We start from the raw sequence: 16,478 nt of genomic DNA, 5'->3' as shown, positions 1-16,478 counted from the left end.
AGGAGGCATTTCATGGTAAGGTTAGTGTGTCTGGAGAAACAACCTTTAGACCCCTTATCTTAAGGCCCATTTAGACACAACGATAATCGCTCAAAAGATGTCGCTCAAGCGACTTTTGAGCGTTCATTGTTGTGTCATTTACAGTGCAAGATGATTGCTCAAGATGAGCGATCACCTTGCACTGCCAGCGGAGGACGCAGAAGACAAGCAGGGTGTTCCTGCTTGTCTTCTGCATACAGCTGTTTCCCCACTCCGAGTGCTCGGCTGTTATACAGCCGAGCGTCCGGAGCGGAGGATGCAGAAGACAAGCGGGGTGTCCCCGCTTGTCTTCTGCATCCAGGTGTTTTCTGCACAGAGCGCCCGGCTGTTATACAGCCGAGCGCTCCGTGCCAGGTATGGAGAGCGGAGCTGGGCCGCTCTGTTCTTCATACCCAGCCTGTTATCAGGGAGCGGGATACAGCTGAAACAATAGTATCAGCTGTATCCCCCTGTGAATCCCTGCTAAGGCTCATCGTTGTCTTTCAGCGCGCTGCACGATGTAAGTGCAGCTACACTCAACGATTATCGCTCACATGGCATTCGAACGAATTTTGAGCAATAATCGTTGTGTCTAAATGGGTCTTTATTCCATTGTAAGTATAATGCAAAGACCAGCAGCATCAGATGAATTTTCAAACCAACTTCAAATTCTTTATTCCTGCGACGTTTCGGTCACAATCGTGACCTTTCTCAAGCATGGTTAACCAGTACAAAATGACACATATAAATACACCAACTATACAATGACAAACACAATTCAGGTGTGAACCAACCAGCCCACCATTTAACCCCATGAGTGCATATACATACCTCACAGTGTTGGAGACTGCTCCAAGTCCATGTGGAGACATCCAAGGGCCATGCACGGGTTAAAGGGGGTTGAAACCTACAAAAAATACCTCATACATGGCATCAGGTGATATGTAAATTAACCTCCTCTATGATGAGAAAAACACCATTATTTACTTTGCTATTAAACAACTTGGCTGCTATTATAAAGCCATCATTAACATTATAACGAAGGCTATACATATCTAGAGACTCCATTCAGTCAATGGGTATGTTCATATTGATCCCCCGCAGCGTCACAATCATGCGCATCATAGCGCTCACATAGTGACGTAGGTATACCCATTCAGAACGAACAGCGTCACAATCACGCGCACCATAGCGCTCACATAGTGACGTAGGTATATATATTTAGATCGACCAACCCGATAATGTGATGAACAGCCCGATCACGTGACAACCAACGTCGTCACGTGTCCAGTGTCGCACACGTCACCACGTAGCGAGCCCCACACTCGTAACGGCCGCCCACAAGCAGCCAGCCCACAGCGGGATCCCTCCATCCTTGGTCAGACCAATCGTCAACTCGTATTAACCCCGACGTCAGCCCGTGCATGTCACCATAAGATTTATCATGCACCGAGCCCTGTTTCATTGTTATTGCATTAGGTTTCACTTATTCAAGAAAGAGGATGTGATCATACAAGTCATAATGTTTGACAAGTGACCTATGTAATCACATATACCACTGAACAATCGGTAATGCATATTATTCAACTCCTTGATGTATATTCACATCCATGTTAATAATAATTAGTCAAGAATACAGCTTTCTTTAAGCCTCCCATCTTAGTTATAGAATCATGTTGTTTTCTATTTTTCTAAAAGTACACCAAGATATCAATCAGGACCAAACTATCAAGTTGTAAATATGACAACAGCGCATACTTGTTATAATACCGATCTCTAACTCAGCCCAGATGATAAATTAGTACAATAATCTCACCCGGATAATGAAGTTAGGGTATTAAATAGTTCAAGTTTAGATTGGAATATACTTGCATCAATTCAATTTAATGCGACAATAACCCGAACGTCAGAATTTGATTTTAAGGGAAAAGGGGAGGGAAGGGGGAAGGGAAGGGAAAGGGGGGAGAAATATAAAAAAAAGGCGGAAAAACCATAAGTCTAAACAATATCGATAAGAGACAAAGACCCTCATTAATAAAGATTTATAAGAATGATTATTTGAATACAATATCAACATCTATTCCCAATAGACGAAAATAGAGTCATCAACAAAAAGCTGCCAAGTGTATTATTTTTATTAGTTGTTTCATTTTTACATCATCTCAATCAACCATACAATAAGGGAAAAAAAATTTTCCAAAAAGGAGGACAGAATCCCTGCAGATGTCACCACATGGAAACAGGAACAGTCCAACCACCTGTGAGTACAAAATAAAATAAAATTAAATATACATAGTCATTAAAAAAATACATAAAAAATGTATATTCATACATTATACATTCAGTATGTCAATTAAGAACCTATACTGTATCAATATTTTAAAGCTTTTCATATTAGTCACGACTAGAGATGAGCGAGCGTACTCGGAAAAGCACTAGTAATTTGCTTTATCCGAGTATCGCTGTGCTCGTCCCTGAAGATTCGGGTGCTGCTGCGACTGACAGGTTAGTCGCAGCGGGGAGCAGGGGAGAGCGGGCAGGAGAGAGGGAGAGAAAGATCTCCCCTCCGTTCCTCCCCACTCTCCCCTGCAGTTCCCCGCTCCGTGCCGGTACCCGAATCTTCAGGGACGAGCACAGCGATACTCGAATAAAGCAAATTACTCGAGCGAGTAGTGCTTTTCCGAGTACGCTCGCTCATCTCTAGTCACGACCACTTATAGGGGAGAACCTATCCAGCTTCCTATAGAATTGCTACCAACCCAGATCATCTCATATATGGGGTGCCACATGATACTCTATATTAAGCCCCTTAGGTTGCAAAGTGTCTAATGTACGCTCCCGTATAAATAAACACAAGAGCACAATTAGAACTGAGGCGAAGGATCTACCTGTTGTAAAGCACTTCCTTGAATATAGGCACTCTGTTAGCCAACTCAGATACAAGATTATAGACCATGTTCCTCCGCTTGAGAGGAGAGGCGACAGGGAGCTACTACTCAAAAGGAAGGAGCTGAAGTGGATATATACATTAGACACTTTGCAACCTAAGGGGCTTAATATAGAGTATCATGTGGCACCCCATATATGAGATGATCTGGGTTGGTAGCAATTCTATAGGAAGCTGGATAGGTTCTCCCCTATAAGTGGTCGTGACTAATATGAAAAGCTTTAAAATATTGATACAGTATAGGTTCTTAATTGACATACTGAATGTATAATGTATGAATATACATTTTTTATGTATTTTTTTAATGACTCTATGTATATTTAATTTTATTTTATTTTGTACTCACAGGTGGTTGGACTGTTCCTGTTTCCATGTGGTGACATCTGCAGGGATTCTGTCCTCCTTTTTGGAAAAAATTTTTTCCTTATTGTATGGTTGATTGAGATGATGTAAAAATGAAACAACTAATAAAAATAATACACTTGGCAGCTTTTTGTTGATGACTCTATTTTCGTCTATTGGGAATAGATGTTGATATTGTATTCAAATAATCATTCTTATAAATCTTTATTAATGAGGGTCTTTGTCTCTTATCGATATTGATTAGACTTATGGTTTTTCCGCCTTTTTTTTATATTTCTCCCCCCTTTCCCTTCCCTTCCCCCTTCCCTCCCCTTTTCCCTTAAAGGGGTTGTCCCGCGCCGAAACAGGTTTTTTTTTTTTTCAACCCCCCCCCCCCACCACCACCCGTTCGGCGCGAGACAACCCCGATGCAGGGGTTAAAAAAGAACACAGAAGAGTGCTTACCTGAATCCCCGCGCTCCGGTGACTTCTTACTTACCTGCTGAAGATGGCCGCCGGGATCTTCACCCTCGGTGGACCGCAGGGCTTCTGTGCGGTCCATTGCCGATTCCAGCCTCCTAATTGGCTGGAATCGGCACGTGACGGGGCGGAGCTACAAGGAGCCGGCATCCAGCACGAGCGGCTCCATTGAGGAAAGAAGAAGACCCGGACTGCGCAAGCGCGGCTAATTTGGCCATTAGACGGCGAAAATTAGTCGGCTCCATGGAAACGAGGACGCTAGCAACGGAGCAGGTAAGTGAAAAACTTCTTATAACTTCTGTATGGCTCATAATTAATGCACAATGTACATTACAAAGTGCATTAATATGGCCATACAGAAGTGTATAGACCCACTTGCTGCCGCGGGACAGCCCCTTTAAAATCAAATTCTGATGTTCGGGTTATTGTCGCATTAAATTGAATTGATGCAAGTATATTCCAATCTAAACTTGAACTATTTAATACCCTATCTTCATTATCCGGGTGAGATTATTGTACTAATTTATCATCTGGGCTGAGTTAGAGATCGGTATTATAACAAGTATGCGCTGTTGTCATATTTACAACTTGATAGTTTGGTCCTGATTGATATCTTGGTGTACTTTTAGAAAAATAGAAAACAACATGATTCTATAACTAAGATGGGAGGCTTAAAGAAAGCTGTATTCTTGACTAATTATTATTAACATGGATGTGAATATACATCAAGGAGTTGAATAATATGCATTACCGATTGTTCAGTGGTATATGTGATTACATAGGTCACTTGTCAAACATTATGACTTGTATGATCACATCCTCTTTCTTGAATAAGTGAAACCTAATGCAATAACAATGAAACAGGGCTCGGTGCATGATAAATCTTATGGTGACATGCACGGGCTGACGTCGGGGTTAATACGAGTTGACGATTGGTCTGACCAAGGATGGAGGGATCCCGCTGTGGGCTGGCTGCTTGTGGGCGGCCGTTACGAGTGTGGGGCTTGCTACGTGGTGACGTGTGTGACACTGGACATGTGACGACGTTGGTTGTCACGTGATCGGGCTGTTCGTCACATGATCGGGTTGGTCGATCTAAATATGTATACCTACGTCACTATGTGAGTGCTATGGTGCGCGTGATTGTGACGCTGTTCGTTCTGAATGGGTATACCTACGTCACTATGTGAGCGCTATGATGCGCATGATTGTGACGCTGCGGGGGATCAATATGAACATACCCATTGACTGAATGGAGTCTCTAGATATGTATAGCCTTCGTTATAATGTTAATGATGGCTTTATAATAGCAGCCAAGTTGTTTAATAGCAAAGTAAATAATGGTGTTTTTCTCATGATAGAGGAGGTTAATTTACATATCACCTGATGCCATGTATGAGGTATTTTTTGTAGGTTTCAACCCCCTTTAACCCGTGCATGGCCCTTGGATGTCTCCACATGGACTTGGAGCAGTCTCCAACACTGTGAGGTATGTATATGCACTCATGGGGTTAAATGGTGGGCTGGTTGGTTCACACCTGAATTGTGTTTGTCATTGTATAGTTGGTGTATTTATATGTTTCATTTTGTACTGGTTAACCATGCTTGAGAAAGGTCACGATTGTGACCGAAACGTCACAGGTTTTCCTTTGATGGAGGAATAAAGAATTTGAAGTTGGTTTGAAAATTCATCTGATGCTGCCTGGTCTTTGCATTATACTTCTACTGGCTATCAGGTCGTGATCCGGACCAAGCTGAGCTGCTGCATCTACCTGCTCCTCACTGCATCTGCAGTAGAACAACTGGGACTAGTCTGGAGAGAATCCATGTGAGTGCTGCTGTTGGCTTCATTATTTACCTTTATTCCATTGTAAGGCCTCCCTCACACATGGCGTTTGCAGAAACGCAGCGTTTTTCAACGCTGCGTTACTGCAGATTCCGCCCCGTTTCAGCAGCACTGGCATACTTTATGCCAGCGTTTTGGCTGCGTTTTCAGCTCGGCTAAAAACGCAGCCAAAGATGCTGAAAAGAAAAAAAAAAGCAATACTCACCTAGCCGCTGCAGTCCAGGTCGCGGCCGCTGGGCACTGCTGCTGATTCGGGCTTCCTCTGCACTCCCAAGTCTATTGCCGTAGGCCAGGTTTGAGAACCCCACCTCCAGCAATAGAGTGCTGTGATTGGTTGTCGGCGCTTGCTCGATGCCCAATCACAGCCCTTCATTGACTGTCTCAGCCAATCAGAGCTTGCCGGCGCTGATTGGCTGAGACAGTGAATGAAGGGCTGTGATTGGACATCGAGTGCGCTGATAACCAATCACAGCACTCTATTGCTGGAGGCGGGGTTCCCAAACCTGGCCTACGGCAATAGACTTGGGAGTGTTGGAGAAGCCCGGATCAGCGGCAGAGACCAGTAGCTGCAACCCGGACTGCAGCGGCTAGGTGAGTATTAACTTTCTTTTTTTCTCTACCTAGCTGGGACTGATTTTCGGGTGAGGGCTTCTATTACAAGCCCTCACCCCGAAAATCAGCGAGCGGTTAACGCTGCCAAAAACGCGGCACCAAGTGTTGCCGCGTTTTCAGCAGTGCTAAAACCGCTGCCCGTTCATTTTAATGGGCGACGCAGGGCTGAAAACGCCCCAAAATAGAACTTGCATCGCTGTCAAAGCGCAGCGTTGGAAGGCGCTGCGTTTTCAGCCCTGTGTGAGCAGCCCCATTGAAATGAATGGGAGTGTTGTACAGCGTTTAGCGCTGGGCTGAAAAGGCAGTGCTAAACGCTGTACAAAATGCCCTGTGTGAGGGAGGCCTAAGGCGAAAATAAAAAGGCCTTACGCTTCAACTTGTGTCTGATGAAGACTCTAATTGGTAACTGCAAATATTTCCAACACAGGACTTTTAATACAAACATTTTGTTCTCAAGTTACATGACTTAAAAAATCTTGATACATTTATTCATTATCTTCTGCACCTATAATCTCGGGAAAAATATTGCACGACTTCCAGGTTTCCTTTTGAAAAATTAATTGTAAAATTACCTGCAAAAAAGGAGAAAATTAAAAAGAAACAGGCACCTTGTTCATAATAGAGCTTAGTTGTACACAATAGTTTAGTGCTAGTTATTATTTATTTATCATAACAGTGTTTCTGGTGGCGCCACTCATAATATAATGAATTACATCATCACTTGTAACTCACTGAAGGACCTGTGATGACGATTGGAGTTGGTCAAAATATTAAAGGACCTCTGATGACATCACCATCATATGATCAGTGGTAGAGCTCAGAGCTCCAGTGATTCAGCTGCTCCCTGTGGTGAAATTGTAGCTGCGATGAAGGACCTGTGATGACGTCACTGTCATGTGATTAGAGCGGAGCATGTAACTCACTGACTTTATGAAGGTCCTGTGATGATGTCACCGTCATGTGATCAGGGGCAGAGCATGTAACTCACTCACAGACAAGTGTTCATTAGTACTTTGATAAGACGTTAGTACCGGTGTCCTTAGAAATTATTGTTACACTTTAGAAGTAGATGGGGTGATTTCCATTTTGCCACAATTTCCCATTTTAAAATTCTCACCATACAACTGTATTTTACACTGATGGGAAGCTTACAATTATATAGGAATAATGCATCAAAATTAGCAAAAAATGTTGACTTCTTGGTGCATGGTGTACTTGTGTTTTCATTACAACAAGCTCATGTTTCTATATAAACACATCAGTACCTTGCTCTTGGTATGAACTGTTGTCGTAATCACTCATGTTCATATTCGATATATCGTCTGAAGTGTCTAAAACAATAGTAATAAAACATTGTAAGATAATGGATACATGAAAAAGTATATCTTCAAGTCTGATATAGGCACAGACAATATTATGGAACTGACATGAGCAGCCAGTGCATTTCCTATGATTTAAAGGGGTATACTGCTAAAATTATGAAAAGTATCATATAAAGACAGAAATGGAGTATAAATGCTTTTTGATGGATACTTTCTTCCACAATTGATTCAAAGATTATAATATAAAACCATTTACATACAGCAAAAATAACTTAATGTGACCCTTTTGGTTTACGTAATGTCATCGTAGATGCAGAATGCATAGATAACATACCTGTTCCAGTGTGCCATCCGCAACAGGTATTGGAAGCAGGGTGATGCCTCTATGTCAAACTGGTCCACGCGGCTGCACCTTTAAGCTCAGATGTTTGCCTCTTACCTGTCACTTGAAACAGTCCCTTTTGTTCTCATCTGTTGGTAATTCCTTAATGGGGCCTTTTTCTTTATATGCTTCAAGCTCTTTATAGTGCATGAACTAATTGTTTGACAGGGAGGGGTGTCTCCTGGCTGCCCATTAGTTCATGGTGTAAGTGTATTTAATCCGGTCACACATCTGGATGCTTGTTATTCTCCTATGTTCCTGTTGTAAGGATAAATACTGTGTAGCTTTCTGTCCATTTGTCTGGATCAAGTTTAGAACTCTGAGTAGTATTGGTGACTGGGTCTGGACTCTGTTTTGATTCAGATGGGTGATGTCTGTAAGCTGCTGTTGGAGTCTAGAGTCTGTGTCCAGCCAGCAGTGCTTCCTGTTAGTGTTTGTCTGGATCCAGCTTGGAACCCTGAGTATTGTTGGTGTTTGAGTCTAGTCTCTGTGTTAAGTTTGATAGGTGCCGTCGAACTGTCAGTGCTTGAGTCTAGGCTTGGTATACTGTCATAGATGTGTTGCCTGACTGTTTGTGTTTGTGTGCAGTCAAAGATTATGCATTACTGCTTGTGGCTGTGTCCAATAAGATGGGTAATATCTAGCTGTTGGTGTCTGTGTCTGTGTTGAGTAAGAGGCTAATATCTGACTATTGGTGTTTGAGTCTAGTTGCTGTATATAGCTATAGGTGTATGTTTGACTGCTTGGTATTTCTTGTAATAGCTTACTCCTTGTTGTAGATGGTTGGAAACCTGATTGTCCTGAACCGCAGTGTCTAGAGTTCAGACATTAGGTTTGGTTCCAGACATGAGATTTCCCTCCATCCACTATGTGGCACCCCTGCATCATATGTATTCCAAACACTTGGTCACATTTCCCTCCATCCAATGAGGAGTCAGATGACTGAGTTTAGTTTGGTTGTGCCACCCATTCAGTGAGGGTTGGATGGGATCCAGGGACAGACTGGGACTTAGGTACAAGAAACGGGGCCTTCCTTATTTGGGTGATCGCCTTATTTCTGGGTAGGTTCAGCCATAACAAAGTGGGCTAGGGATTTCGGCCCTTGTATTCCAGTTTTTTTGTCAATGTATATTGGAGTGGTACACCTTAGACTATACTACATTAGGCCGGCTGCACACAGGAGGCTTTCTGCCGCAAATTACGCGGTGGAAATTTGCAGCAATGCCCCGTAGCTATTAGGTTCTATTGAACCTAATAGTGCAATGCTCACGGTGCGGAATTCCACCGCGGAAATCCGCACCGTGAATTCTCCCATCCTCACCCGCGGCATGTTCTATTTGCCGCGGGTGTACACGCGGACAGCTTCCATTGCAGTCAATGGAAGCCGTCCGTCACGCTATCTTCCGCTGTAGCACAGCGGAAGATAGCATGAAACCGCTTCCCCGCCTATCGCCAGCCGCGTCATATGATGCGGCCGGCGCATCATGTGACACTGTGGGCGTGTCATATGACACGGCTGGCGCGTCACGCGCTCTATTGCGCATGCGCGCCAAAGCGTTGTGCGGGACGTAGGAGGCCGGATCCGGAGGTAAGTATGGGGTCTCTGCGGGGGCGCCGTGATGGGCTCCGCTGCGGAATTCCGCTTGTGGAGCCCGTCACGGCCGTGTGCAGCCGGCCTTAAGATGTAACCATTGTCGTGACCATTGTTAATGTTTGTGCAGTCTAGGTAAATAAGCCCTGCAAAAAAGGCTAATGGTTATACCCTTCCAAAACAAAATTATACAAATTATGTACTTTTATTGACATGTATGCACTCAAAACAGACAAATACACATTAAAATTGAGGAATAGGTGACTGAACTAAATCCTTACTGAGTCCAAAAATGAACTAAATATATAATGCTAGCAGACTGTGAGGGCATATGCTTTAAGCCAGTAATATATTCCCACAGCATGCAGTGTTTGGGGAAAATTGCATAACTGTTGGCAACCAATCGGCATAGCAGTTTACTGGGAGATTATAATACGGCTGCTTATATAGCACCTCTATTAACTGACACCCTGTGCCCCCCACTATTAGTTACCAACACTTATATAATTTCCCCAAACACTGCATGCTGTGTGAATATATTAGTGGCAAAAACATATGCTCTCACAGCCTACCTAGCAATATATATTTAGTTAATTTATTGACTCAGTAAGGATTTAGTTCAGCCACCTATTCCTCAATTTTAAAGTGTCTTTGTCTGTTTTGAGTGCATATATGTCAATAAAGTATATAATTTATATTATTCTCTTTTCGGAGACTATAACCATTAGGCTATTTTTTTGACTTTGGCAATTTTTTTTTATAGAAATTATGCTTATTTAGCCAGGTATACCCTAGGGCTGCTACCTTTCTATACAATTTGAACATAATGTTGTCTTAATATTATGCACATAATATTACAGATAATATTGCACTCTCTTTTTCAATGTTGCTGCCATGGTTCCTCCTGTCTCCTCCAGTCCCCTAAATAAAATGATTGCTGGATTCTCAGACTACCCTATGCACAGTGTGTTTCAGTAATGTGAGACACGCCCCCCCTGTTTTTGTGGCAAGGGATCTTCAGGGAAAGATAGAGGATAAACACACTTACACTGTCAGTGCTGGTCCACCAGAGGACAGAGAGAAGGTCTCAGACTACTGAAGTACATTAATAGGGTGGTCTGATAATCTGGTGACCATTCTACATACATGAGAAAGAGACTAGGACCGTGAGGAACTGTGACAGCAGCAAAGGCGGGCACAAGGTATGTTAACTATACATTTTGCATCTATAGTGAATTTTTGCTGTGAATTCAAGGGTCAACAAATCCCTTTACCAAGAGCATCCACAATACCTTTCCAAAAAGTAGTGGTTATGTGGCCAATTAGGCCCACAGGGGCCTCACATTTATATATTATACCTGCAGTCTGGGATGCTGATCAGCAAGTACACTATCTGCTTACATGTTTCTCTAAGAACTACTCATAGATACTCATAATTGAAGAGGTTTGTTCTAGTTACAGATTCTTTAATCCCTTAATGCTATAGGACATACAGTTACGTCCTGCATGTTCAGGGTATGTATGAAGGGAGATTGCGGGGCGACCTCGCTCCATATATTGCAGCTGCTGGCTGTTTCTTACAGCCGGCACCTGCCCACAACACATCCTCTTAGCCGCGTGGCTCATCATAGCTGTTAACCCTTTAAAGGCCGCCATAAATTCTGACAAAGGCATTTAAATCCCTTGACCGAAATTCCGGGGTCCTGTAGGCCCCCCCCCCCCCCCCCCCGCGATGAGATTGTGGGTTGCCGAACGGGTATCATGGTGTCTTCTGAAAGGCCCCAGGGCTGTCATAGCAGAATGCCTATCAACCCATGCCTGTGATATCGCTTAATAGAATGCCTGTCAGATCGCGGTATAATGTAATGCTATGGTATTGCATCATACTGCAGGGGCGATCAAAGCATTGCATGCTCTTGTCCCCTTTGGGGACTAATGAAAAAATTCAAAATAAGTTTTACTAATTATAAAAAAATAAAAGGTAATAAAAGTTAAAAAAAAAACATTTGCCATACTTAATAAAAGAATCTAAATAATAAAACAAAAACAAATATATGGTATTGCTGCATCCGTGAAAGTCCGAACTATCCAAAAAATTAGTAATTTACTAGAGATGAGCGAACGTACTCGTCCGAGCTTGATGCTCGGGCGAATATTAGGGTGTTCGGGATGCTCGTTACTCGTAACGAGTACCACGCGATGTTCGGGTTACTTTCACTTTCATCTCTGAGACGTTAGCGCGCTTTTCTGGCCAATTGAAAGACAGGGAAGGCATTACAACTTCCCCCTGTGATGTTCCAGCCCTATACCACCCTCCTGCTGTGAGTGGCTGGAGAGATCAGGTGTCACCCGAGTATAAAAGTCGGCCCCTCCCGCGGCTCGCCTCAGATGGGTTGTGACAGAGATCAGGGACAGTGGTATCGTGTTGGAGCTGCTGTAGGGAGAGTGTTAGGAGTTAGTGTAGGCTTCAAGAACCCCAACGGTCCTTCTTAGGGCCACATCTAACCGTGTGCAGTACTGTGGAGGCTGCCTTTTGCAGTGGTGCACATTTTTTTTTTTCCAAATCGGCCGTGCAGAGCATTGCGCCCTGCAGTAATACTACAGGGACAGAAGTGGTGGTTAGGCAGGGAGAGTGTTAGGAGTTAGTGTAGGCTTCAAGAACCCCAACGGTCCTTCTTAGGGCCACATCTAACCGTGTGCAGTACTGTGAAGGCTGCTGTTAGCAGTGTTGCACATTTTTTTTTTCTCCAAATCGGCCGTGCAGAGCATTGCGCCCTGCAGTAATACTCCAGGGACAGAATTGTGTAGGCAGGGCCAGAAGACATATTTTATTGATTGAATATAGGCAGTGGGCCTTTCCTTTAAAAAAAAAAGGGCAACAATTCTATTTGGCCTGCCTCTGACAGTCCTCAGCGTTCTGAGTACGTGTGTGCTGGGTGGAGAACTTAAACAAAAGTCATACGCAGCCAGCTAAGTTTAACAGCAGGCTTGCGCCAATTTATTTCCTGGCTGGGAAATCACCGCTCTGCTGCAGTTAATAACAGTGCAACACTGCAGTTCTGTGACACACTGCAGGGCCACAACACATTTATTATTGATTGAATATAGGCAGTGGGCCTTTACTTTAAAAAAAAAAGGGCAAAAATTCTATTTGGCCTGCAGGCTTGCGCCAATTTATTTCCTGGCTGGGAAATCAAATCACTGGTAATACAGCATGCTGAGGGGTAGGGGTAGGCCTAGAGGATGTGGACGCGGCCGAGGACGCGTAGGCCCAAGTGAGGGTGTGGGCACAGGCCGAACTCCTGATCCAGGTGTATCGCAGCCGACTACTGCGCGATTAGGAGAGAGGCACGTTTCTGGCATCCCCACATTCATCGCACAATTAATGGGTCCACGCGGGAGACCTTTATTAGAAAATGAGCAGTGTGAGCAGGTCCTGTCGTGGATGGCAGAAAGTGCTTCGAGCAACCTATCGTCCACCCACAGTTCTGCGCCGTCCACTGCTGCAAATCCGAATCCTCTGGCTGCTGCTCCTCCTTCCTCCCAGCCTCCTCACTCCACTACAATGACACATGCTCAGGAGCGGGAAGACTCCCAGGAACTGTTCTCGGGCCCCTGCTCAGATTGGGCAGCAGTGGTTCCTCTCCCACCAGAGGAGTTTATCGTCACTGATGCCCAACCATTGGAAAGTTCCCGGGGTCCGGGGGATGAGGCTGAGGGCTTCCGGCAACTGTCTCAAAGACCTTTCAGTGGGTGAGGAGGACGATGACGATGAGACACAGTTGTCTATCGGTCAGGTAGTAGTAAGGGCAGTAAGTCCGAGGGAGGAGCGCACAGAGGATTCGGAGGAAGAGCAGCAGGACGATGAGGTGACTGACCCCACCAGGTTTGCAACGCCTACTCAGGACAGGTCTTCAGAGGGGGAGGCAAGGGCAGCAGCAGGGCAGGTTGCAAGAGGCAGTGCGGTGTCCAGGGGTAGAGGCAGGGCCAGACCGAATAATCCACCAACTGTTTCCCAAAGCGCACCCTCGCGCCATGTCACCCTGCAAAGGCCAAGGTGCTCTAAGGTCTGGCAGTTTTTCACAGACGCCTGACGACCGACGAACAGTGGTGTGCAACCTTTGTCGCGCCAACATCAGCCGGGGAGCCACCACCAACAGCCTCACCACCACCAACATGCGCAGACATATGATGGCCAAGCACCCCACAAGGTGGGACGAAGGCCGTTCACCGCCTCCGGTTTGCACCGCTGCCTCTCCCCCTGTGCCCCAACCTGACACTGAGATCCAATCCCCCTCTCAGGACACAGGCACTACCGTCTCCTGGCCTGCACCCACACCCTCACCTCCGCTGTCCTCGGTCCCATCCACCAATGTCTCGCACCGCACCGTCCAGCCGTCGCTAGCGCAAGTGTTTGAGCGCAAGCGCAAGTACGCCGCCACGCACCCGCACGCTCAAGCGTTAACCGTCCACATAGCCAAATTTATCAGCCTTGAGATGCTGCCGTATAGGGTTGTGGAAACGGAGTCCTTCAAAAGTATGATGGCGGCGGCGGCCCCGCGCTACTCAGTTCCCAGTCGCCACTACTTTTCCCGATGTGCCATCCCAGCCCTGCACGATCACGTCTCCCGCAACATTGTACGCGCCCTCACCAACGCGGTTACTGCCAAGGTCCACTTAACAACGGACACGTGGACAAGCACAGGCGGGCAGGGCCACTACATCTCCCTGACGGCACATTGGGTGAATTTAGTGGAGGCTGGGACAGAGTCAGAGCCTGGGACCGCTCACGTCCTACCCACCCCCAGAATTGCGGGTCCCAGCTCGGTGGTGGTATCTTCGGCGGTGTATGCTTCCTCCACTAAAGCACCCTCCTCCTCCTCCTCCTCCTCCTCTGCAACCTCTGTCTCGCAATCTAGATGTGTCACCAGCAGCAGGACGTCGCCAGCAGTCGGTGTCGCGCGGCATGGCAGCACAGCGGTGGGCAAGCGTCAGCAGGCCGTGCTTAAACTACTCAGCTTAGGAGATAAGAGGCACACGGCCCACGAACTGCTGCGGGGTCTAACAGAGCAGACCGACCGTTGGCTTGCGCCGCTGAGCCTCCAACCAGGCATGGTCGTGTGTGACAACGGGCGTAACCTGGTGGCGGCTCGGCAGCCTCACACACGTGCCATGCCTGGCCCATGTCTTTAATTTGGTGGTTCAGCGCTTTCTGAAAAGCTACCCACGCTTGTCAGACCTGCTCGTAAAGGTGCGCCGGCTCTGCGCACATTTCCGCAAGTCCCACACGGACGCTGCCACCCTGCGCACCCTGCAACATCGCTTTAATCTGCCAGTGCACCGACTGCTGTGCGACGTGCCCACACGGTGGAACTCTACGCTACACATCTTGGCCAGGCTCTATGAGCAGCGTAGAGCTATAGTGGAATACCAACTCCAACATGGGCGGCGCAGTGGGAGTCAGCCTCCTCAATTATTTTCAGAAGAGTCGGCCTGGTTGGCAGACATCTGCCAGGTCCTTGGAAAGTTTGAGGAGTCTACCCAGGTGGTGAGCGGCGATGCTGCAATCATTAACGTCACCATTCCTCTGCTATGCCTCTTGAGAAGTTCCCTGCAAAGCATAAAGGCAGATGCTTCGTTCTCTATCACCATCCAAAACGGGGACATTTCTGCTTCATCAATCTGTGTATAATATTCCTCCTCCTCCTCCTGAAACCTCACGTAATCACGCCGAACGGGCAATTTTTCTTAGGGCCACAAGGCTCACTCATATAATTTTTCTAAACAATTTTTATATGTTTCAATGCTCTTAAAAGCGTTGAAACTTTAACTTGAACCAATTTTTCGTTAAACTGGGCTGCCTCCAGGCCTAGTTACCACTTAAGCCACATTAACCAAAGCGATTAATGGGTTTCACCTGCCATCTTGGTTGGGCATGGCCAATTTTTTCTGAGGTACATTAGTACTGTTGGTACACCAATTTTTTGGGGCCCTCACCTACAGTGTAATCATAGTGATTTCTATGTTCTTCGCCTGCACTCATGGTACAGAAAGGTGTGTGGGGTTGGCCTACACTTTAGCTACATAAATGTAACTGGGGCCTTGTCTATACTGCAGCTACTGAAATGTGAAAGACTGTTATCTCCCTAAACTGCTGCAATGGGAATGTTACTGGGGCCTGTCTTGAGTGCTACTATTACTGAAATGGAACTAAGACTGCGCTCCCCCTATACTGCTGCTAGTGATATGTTAGTGGGGCCTGTCCCTAATGCTACCGCTGAAATGTTAATAATTCTGGGCTCTGCCTATACCGCTGCTAATGGTATGTCACTGGGGTGTGGAAACAGAGGCTTCACAAAGACATGATGGCGGCGAGGCCATTTCCCACCAACGTTGTTACTGTTAAGGTGCATATAACCACGGACACGTGTAGAGGACACATAGTGCCTCCAAAACATCCCCCTCCTCCTCCAACAATGAAAACATTCTTGGCAAATACCTTTGCATTGGTCCGTCTGGTGGCAGTCCAAGAATTTCACCTTTAACGACACAACAAGAGAGCACCACCACCATCCCCCCCGCCACGGCCCACTTAATCCTGGCCACATTCCGAAAACCAACTACATAAAACCGCGCTACCAGGTCCGCAGTCACCACCACATTACCACCAACGAGGTTACTGTTAAGGTACATATTACCAGTCTGACTGGGGCATGCAGTGTGGGCCGAAGCCCACCTGTATTGTATCTGACGTTAGCTCTGCTGAGTAGGGCACTGCAATGGGATATATTTATGTACCGCCGGTGGGTTCCAGGGAGCCACCCATGCTGTGGGTCCACACGGAGTTGTAACTGCATCTGTCCACTTGTAAAGAACCCCAGTCTGACTGGGGCATGCAGTGTGGGCCGAAGCCCACCTGCATTAACCACGACATTACC

General features: G+C 46.0%; 1 protein-coding gene across 1 annotated transcript in view; it reads right to left on the bottom strand.

Annotated features, from left to right (window-relative positions):
* Positions 1-16,478, bottom strand: part of LOC136627617 (proteinase-activated receptor 1-like) — a 52,089-nt gene that overhangs the window by 11,464 nt on the left and 24,147 nt on the right. Inside the window, exon 3 of the mRNA XM_066602860.1 lies at positions 7,511-7,576. Within this exon, the coding sequence (XP_066458957.1) occupies positions 7,511-7,576 (66 nt within the window). The remainder of the gene's footprint in view (positions 1-7,510; positions 7,577-16,478) is intronic.

The sequence above is a fragment of the Eleutherodactylus coqui genome, chromosome 5 (assembly GCF_035609145.1).
Source record: "Eleutherodactylus coqui strain aEleCoq1 chromosome 5, aEleCoq1.hap1, whole genome shotgun sequence".
In the NCBI taxonomy this organism is placed as follows: domain Eukaryota; kingdom Metazoa; phylum Chordata; class Amphibia; order Anura; family Eleutherodactylidae; genus Eleutherodactylus; species Eleutherodactylus coqui.
Note: the sequence above shows the minus strand (reverse complement) of the source record. Positions and strands in the feature narration are given on the sequence as shown.